The 8247-nt window shown below is 44.6% G+C and overlaps 2 protein-coding genes across 2 annotated transcripts; both read left to right on the forward strand.

The window, feature by feature from the left end:
• The first annotated feature begins 2826 nt into the window (after positions 1-2826).
• LOC114163522 (uncharacterized) lies at positions 2827-3741 on the forward strand. Its single transcript, XM_028047829.1, has one exon. It carries the CDS (start codon positions 2827-2829, stop codon positions 3739-3741), a length of 915 nt encoding a protein of 304 aa, XP_027903630.1.
• Positions 3742-6359: 2618 nt separating this feature from the next.
• LOC114163523 (uncharacterized) lies at positions 6360-7717 on the forward strand. Its single transcript, XM_028047830.2, has 2 exons — positions 6360-6840; positions 7674-7717. The coding sequence occupies exons 1-2, from the start codon at positions 6360-6362 to the stop codon at positions 7715-7717; spliced, it is 525 nt and encodes a 174-aa protein (XP_027903631.2).
• Positions 7718-8247: the final 530 nt, after the last annotated feature.

Below are 8247 nucleotides of genomic sequence, written 5' to 3' on the forward strand. Positions count from 1 at the left end.
GGTGGGGCTGAAAACACGAAGGTTGGAGTCGAAGGCAAAGGCTAGGAAGGTTTTGTGAAAGGATAAGCATATCAATCCGAATTTAGCAAGGAATCCAGGTAAGGGGAGTTGTTCTTATTTATTTTGTCTCGTGTTAACTGTACTGTGATTGAATGAACCAAATTGGATGAGTTTCTCTGCCTGATTATGCGATCTATTTAACATTTCTGGGTTCTCGCCCAGAAACCGCCTGGCGGGCATGAAGGTGCTGCCAGGCGGCACATCAGTATAGCCCAGCTCTGGGTTTTGTTTCGAGTTGTCTAGCGGTGAGTTGAATTCCGTCGGGCGATGTGCAAGGTTTATTGACCTTTTGGTGTGATGTCGGGAATTTCATCATGTGTTGAGGTTCCATTTGATATGTTTGCCTTATTTGATGATTGATTTTACTGCTACGGTGTCTCTGCGAGTGGTTAGAATTTAGGTTGCGATTGCGAGACCTAGGGGTTCAAGTAAGGGTGTGAAAGGTTCTGAGTTATCAGAAGTTTGATATCAATGATGTATTTAATTGATTGTTAGGGGATTATGAAGTGGTTTGGTGGTATAAAATGACCGGGTTTCGCGAGAGTAATGAGTGGTGATGGATTGAACAGTAGAATAGAAGAAATGAGTTCGTAGGAGTAAGAAATCTGGGATCCTCCCAGACATTGACGTGCCGCCTGATGGCCACTGGAAAGCTTCACACTAGGAAGTTTGGTACAGTGGCGGTGAGAGGAATTATGGGTGAGATGGTTTCGGAGAGAAGTTAGCTTGAATGGTGGTAAAATAGAGGAATAGAAGGAGATCATGTCTGTATCACGGGTAAGGTATTGGTGTACGTGCAAATGGGGTGCAAAGTGGTCTAACAGGTAATAGACGTGATGGTAAATTCTTAATTTGATGTTAGAAAGGTTGATAGTATTGATCGATGGTGTTAGACAGGAATGATAGATAAGTTGGAATTATGAATTTCAATGGTTTGCACAAATGGAAATTTGGAAGAGTTATTGGGTAATGGACGAGTGCTCGGATCATTGGGTAAATATAGGATTGATACTGAAAAGCTTAATGGGGTAACAGAAATGAGTGGAATTTAGTTCTGCTATTGTTAAACTGAGATATGAGGTAATTTGCATAAGTGTAGGTGAACTCCAATGGAAAGGGTAAATGGTAGTGATGGGTTATAGGGAAACCCAATCCAGTTGTATAGATGAGGAATCAGAATCAGGTACTGACTCATGAGCGAACAATGTACCATAGAGTAATTTGAATCATAGAGTCAACCTAACAGTGTGCCAAAACCTGCAGTATAATGCCTCTAGTATGGTGCCTGGTAGATCGCTGATTCCGCCAGGCGATAGGAACAACAGGGAGGATCACTGCACTGCGTGGCGCCTGGCGGCGGGCAGATACCGCCAGGCGGTTTGAGCCTGTATCGCCAGGCGGTGTTGGCTGGTGCGCCAGGCGGTCTGATGCGTTTTCGCCTAACGGCGCGTGGGATGGGCCAAGCGAGAATACTGTTCTTCTTTGCTTTCTTGGTGTGTTGTTCAATTAACGATGATACTTTGCTTGGATCGGGAGATGCTGTGCCATGAGCAGGTAGGTTCATGGATGGCGAGTGAGATGTGATGATATGAGCGGGGAGGTTCATATCCTGTTACTCTCACATGGGGATACGAGCGAGGTAAGTTGGTAAGTTCCGCGCTCACGTTGAGAGATGCCACGTGCGGGGAGGTACGGGGGTTGGTGGATCACATGTGTTGGACTACGGGCGGGCAGGTCCGTAGAGTAGGACTACGAGCGGGGAGGTTCGTAGAGGCAGGACCACGAGCGGGCAGGTTCTTGTGAGCATCATGTTCCCGAGTCCAAGGATAACTAATTGTATGATTAGAAGACTGATAAGTCTTGGGGTTAAGGTCTTGGCCAAGAATTATGTGGAATGGATATGATAAATGTACACTTTATTTTGAATATTGTATATCTCTTATTTTATTTTTCTCAGCTCACCCTTTCTTGTTTGTGTGTTTGTGTATGGCGATGATCGTGTGATTCGTTACACGGGAGCAGATGTTGGTACAGGTGATGCTGAGGATGACCAGACAGCGGAGTGAGGGCTAGCAGTGGGATAAGAGCTAGGGTTTTGCTTATGTGTATTTTATGCTTTAAATACAAATTTTGGGAACCTGTAACATTTTATGGATTTAGTTATGAGTTTTGGCGCGCTATTTTAATGAATTTAATTTTTCCCGCGTTGGGATTTTTATAAAGATGAATATAAATATAATTATTTCTTTTATTATTTATGTTTAAGTAATATTCCCTAGGGATGTTACATTTGGTATCAGAGCAAACGTTTTGATGTTTTTGGGGAAATTGGGGAGTGAGCTGACGTTTGTTATGTGAAATTGATTGATGTGTGTTGGTTGTTAAATTTGATATAGTATAATTTAATCCCTAGCTGTTTGATTTTAACAACTGAATATGTGACGTGCATAGGCAATGGCAAATAGAAGGCGTAGAAACACCGCTGGCGCTGACGAGATTGCTAACACAATCCACAGGATGGTGGATGCTATGCAGCCTGTGGCAGCACCACCGAGGGCTATGATCCCACCTGTTAGACCAGTGACCATGGAGGACTTCATGCGTCACAAGCCGGCTAAATTCATTGGGAAAGCCACCTCAGATGAGGTTGACACATGACTTCGTGAATGTGAGAAGATATTCAGAGTAATAGAGTGCACAGAGGCGTAGAAGCTCAATTTTGCCACATTCTTGTTAGTGACCGAAGCTGAGTATTGGTGGATGAGCATGCAGCAACAGATGATAAACAGAGCTGAAGAGGTGACTTGGGCTAGCTTCAGGACGAGGTTCCTAGAGAAGTATTTTCCTAATAGTGCTAAACATGAGCGCGAGGCAGAGTTTCTCACCCTACAGCAGGGAAGTTTGTCTGTGCAGGACTATGTGGAGAGGTTTGAGTACCTCTCGAGATTCTACTCGCAGACAATGACGGAGGAGTGGCGCTGTAGAAAGTTTGAGGGTGGCCTCAAACATGAGCTGAGGCGTTTTATTGTGCCACTAAGGGTGCGAGAGTTTCCAATCTTGGTTGAGCAAGCCAAGAGTGTAAAGCAGCTGGAGATGGGACCCAGTCGGGTCAACCGCACGGAGAAGAATAGTGTTGAGGGCAGATTCCAGAAAAAGCCCTATAGTAGACCAGTTACGTCTTCATGGAAACTGAGATGCTATAACTGTGGGGGTGAAGATCTGCAACGAGATTGTACTAGACCCGCCCACAGCGGAGGCAGTGGCATGGGCACTCGTAAGTGCTATGCCTGTGATCAGCCAGGACATTTCGCCAACAGATGTCCTAATAGGAAGACTGCTCCAGCATCACGACCTCAGCCATCCTCATCTGACAGGCCGAGAGCCGCAGGCCGAGTTTTTGCCATGACCAGCACAGAGGCCACCCGGTCAGGTAATCTGATTCTGGATCATTGTCTACTTTTTGGTAACAGTGTGTTAGTGCTATTTGATTCAGGAGCTTCGCACTCCTTCATATCTCATGATTGCGTGAAGAAATTGGGGTTGTCTACTCGTGACCTTGGATGCAAGTTGATAGTTTCGACACCCGTGTCTAGACAGGTTTCAACAAATGTAGCCTGTATTGGATGCTTTATGGAGGTAGAGGGTAGACGCTTCAAGGTGAATCTAGTTTGCTTGCCCTAGGAGGGACTGGAGGTCATATTGGGAATGGACTGGCTGTCTATCAACCACGTGGTGCTTGATTGTGGACGGCGCAGAATTGTGTTCCCAGAAACAGAGGGGATAAAGTTGGTGACATCTGGAGAGGCAGTGAAAGAGATGAAGGGGGGGTCGACTTGTTTTGTGATAGTGGCCCAAGAGAAGAAAATGAGTACAGAAGAGCAGATCAGTAAGATACCGGTAGTGGATGAATATGCCGACGTATTTCCAGACGAGATACTTGAGTTACCACCCAGCTGGGATATAGATTTCTCAATTGATCTAATCCCTGGAGTGGGTCCAGTGTCGGCAACGCCATACAGAATGGCACCGGCTGAACTAGCAGAGTTGAAGAATCAGATAGAAGACCTGCTAGAGAAGAAATTCATCCGACCCAACGCTTCACCATGGGGAGCCCCGGTGTTGTTAATGAGGAAGAAAGACGTTAGTTCTCGGCTGTGCGTCGATTATCGACACTTGAACAAGTTGACGATAAAGAACAAATACCCACTACCGAGAATTGATGATTTGCTTGATCAGCTCAGAGGGGCAAAGGTATTCTCCAAGATTGATTTGAGGTCTGGCTATCATCAGATCTTAGTCAAGCCAGAGGACATTCAGAAGACAACCTTCAGATCGAGATATGGACATTACGAATATGTCGTGATGCCCTTTGGAGTGACCAACGCTCCAGCTGTCTTCATGGATTATATGAACCACATCTTCAGACCATATCTGGATAAATTCGTGGTGTTGTTTATAGATGATATTCTCATCTACTCTCGGACTAGGGAGGAGCATGCGGGCCATTTGAGAATTGTGTTGGGGGTATTGAGGGAACATCAGCTGTACGGTAAACTGTCCAAATGTGAATTCTGGCTGGACGAAGTGCAGTTTCTGGGGCATGTGATTTCTTCGCATGGTATATCAGTGGACCCGAGTAAGATTGAGACAGTGTTGAAATGGGAGAGACCTCAAACTGTAACAGAAGTCAGAAGCTTCTTAGGATTGGCTGGGTACTATAGGAGGTTTGTGGAAGGGTTTTCTAAAATGGTGAGTCCATTAACTCAACTCACTAGGAAGGATCAACCCTTTTCATGGACTGATAAATGTGAGGAATGCTTCGAAGAGATGAAAAGGAGGTTGACTACAGCTCCGATCCTAATTATTCCAGATACCAGTAAGGTGTTTGAGGTATACTGCGATGCATCCTATCAGGGTTTGGGTTGTGTCCTGATGCAGGAGAAGAGGCCGGTAACCTACGCTTCTAGATAGTTAAAGGTGCACGAGAAAAATTATCCGACCCACGACTTGGAGTTGGCTACTGTAGTGTTTGCTCTTAAAACATGGAGACACTATTTGTGTGGCTCCCAATTTCAGGTGTTTAGTGATCATAAAAGCCTGAAATATTTGTTCAATCAGAAGGAGCTAAATATGAGACAGCGGCGTTGGATGGAGTATCTCAAGGATTACGATTTTGAGTTGCTTTACCACCCTGGTAAAGCTAATGTGGTTGCGGACGCCTTGAGTCGGAAACGGATGCACATCTCAGTTATGATGGTGAAGGAGTTGGAGTTAATTGAGAAGCTTATGGATATGAACCTGGGTATACAGTTGAGTGGGGATTGCATCAGATGCGGTGTACTTACATTGACTAGTGACGTATTGGGAACTATCCGAGAGCAACAGAAGGATGATGCTGAGTTACAGCAATTTGTGAGTTGGATAGGGACTGAGAAGGGGAAAAACTACAGGATTGGGATAGATGGTATCCTAAGGTTCAGAGACCGAGTTTGTGTGCTTGGAGATTGGAGACTGAGGAAACAGATTCTAGAGGAGGGCCATAAAAGCCGTCTTAGCATACACCTAGGTATGACTAAGATGTATCACGATTTGAAACAGTCTTTTTGGTGGAATGGGATGAAGACTGACATTGCTGACTTCGTGGCATCGTGCTTGGTATGTCAGAAGGCCAAGATTGAACACCAGCGACCAGGGGGTACACTTGAGTCGTTGGATATTCCTCAGTGGAAATGGGATAGTGTAGCCATGGACTTCGTCACTCATTTGCCAAAGTCTGCTAGGGGGCATGACTCAATCTGGGTAATAGTGGACAGGTTGACAAAGTGTGCTCATTTCCTTGCTATTAATCAGAAGTGGTCAATGGACAAATTGGCTGAGTTGTACGTGAGGGAAGTGGTCAGATTGCACGGTGTGCCAGCCAGTATAGTGTCAGATAGAGACCCGAGATTCACATCTCGTTTCTGGCAGTCCTTACAGGCAGCGTTGGGGACTCAGTTGAGGATGAGTTCTGCATACCATCCTCAAACTGATGGGCAGTCGGAGCGTACCATTCAGTCCTTGGAGGATCTGCTGAGGGCTTGTGTATTAGATCATATGGGTAGTTGGAGTGAGATGCTTCCCTTAGTGGAGTTCACATACAACAACAATTATCATACCAGCATTGGTATGGCTCCAATGAGGCGTTGTATGGGCGGCGGTGTAGGACGTCGTTGTGTTGGAACCAAGATGGGGAATCATTAGTGTTGGGTCCCAAGTTTTTACAGCAAACCTCTGAGAAGGTTAGGGCAATTCAGGAGAGAATGAGGGCTACACAGAGCAGACAGAAGTCATATGCAGATAGAAGGAGGCGACCTCTAGAGTTCGAGGCTGGGGATCACGTATTCCTCAAGGTAACACCGACGACTAGTATTGGGAGGGCCATCAAATCGAGAAAGCTGACTCCGAGATTTGTTGGGCCTTATCAGATTCTGAGGAGAATTGGCGTTGCAGCTTATGAAATCGCCTTGCCACCACACCTGATGAATCTGCATAACGTGTTCCACGTTTCCCAGTTGAGGAAATATGTTGCAGATCCGTCACACGTACTGGAGTCAGATGATATTCAGATTCGGGAGGATTTGGCGGTGAGCACTAGACCAGTGCGAATTCTAGACTCACAGGTGAAACAGCTGCGGGGGAAGGAAATTAAGACTGTGAAGGTGTTGTGGGATGAGATTACTCAAGAGATGACCTGGGAGATGGAGGATCGCATGAAGCAATCCTATCCGCACTTATTTCTTGGTAAGTCTTATTTCCGAGGATGAAAATCTTTAAAGGTGGGTGTAATGTAAGACCCAGGAAAATTAAATAGTTATTTAATTAATTATTTAATTAGGACGGGTAATGGGAACATTTAAAGTAATAAATGTGAGGAACTATGACGTGGAAAAGTACTAGCTCAAGTGGTTGAGAGTACTTTAATTGTGTGTGAGGACTTGGGTTCGAGTCCTATGTGTGCCACTTAGGTGTTATTTAAATTATGCATTTTTCTGTGATGTTGAATGCGTGGGGATGATGATAAATCCTTAGAATTGTAGGGGTTATCATGAAACATGTGTTGGTTGAATGGTTTGGCCTTGGTTTGGTATGTGCATGAGTATGGGTTCAAACCTTTTTGAGAACTAAATAATTCCTTTTTGCCAATTTTTCCTTTGGCATGAATGTGAAAGGGTAGAAACCTAGCAGCCAATGGAGAGGTAACCTAAGGGCTGGAAAACAAAGGGATAATTAAACCTTGGACTAGCCTTAAGTGTAATTTTTTTTATTAAAATTCGGGTAAGGCACTAAAAGGGTAATTAAGTGAGAGTGATTGTGAGAGAGGAGGTCATAAGAGGAGGTCATTGAGTTATTGTGTGAGCATCATGTTCCCGAGTCCAAGGCTAACTAATTGTATGATTAGAAGACTGATAAGTCTTGGGTTAAGGTCTTGGCCAAGAATTATGTGGAATGGATATGATAAATGTACACTTTATTTTGAATATTGTATATCTCTTATTTTATTTTTCTCAGCTCACCCTTTCTTGTTTGTGTGTTTGTGTATGACGATGATCGTGTGATTCGTTACACGGGAACAGATGTTGGTACAGGTGATGCTGAGGATGACCAGACAGCGGAGTGAGGGCTAGCAGTGGGATAAGAGCTAGGGTTTTGCTTATGTGTATTTTATGCTTTAAATACAAATTTTGGGAACCTGTAACATTTTATGGATTTAGTTATGAGGTTTGGCGCGCTATTTTAATGAATTTAATTTTTCCCGCGTTGGGATTTTTATAAAGATGATTATCAATATAATTATTTCTTTTATTATTTATGTTTAAGTAATATTCCCTAGGGATGTTACAATTAGTAGCCGACGGGAACCAACTAATTCCATGCCTATCATGCGTCCCAACACCAAGCACATCCCAGACCCCTATCGAACTTAGTCCATTAAGCCCAAGCACAAAGGTAAGTGAACTTAGTCCTTCAAGTCCACTAATCAAAGCAATAACCAATTACACAACCACCAAAACCGCCTGGCACCGCCTAGACACCGCTAGGCGGATACTGGCAGAAAACTGGCCGGTGGTCACACCCCCACCGCTAGGCGCCGCTGACAAAACAGAACCCACTCATCTCTATTACCGCCTGGCGGACACAATCCTACCG

This window comes from Vigna unguiculata, chromosome 9 (assembly GCF_037176805.1).
Source record: "Vigna unguiculata cultivar grain cowpea cultivar isolate G323 ecotype 2 chromosome 9, ASM3717680v1, whole genome shotgun sequence".
Classification (NCBI taxonomy): domain Eukaryota; kingdom Viridiplantae; phylum Streptophyta; class Magnoliopsida; order Fabales; family Fabaceae; genus Vigna; species Vigna unguiculata.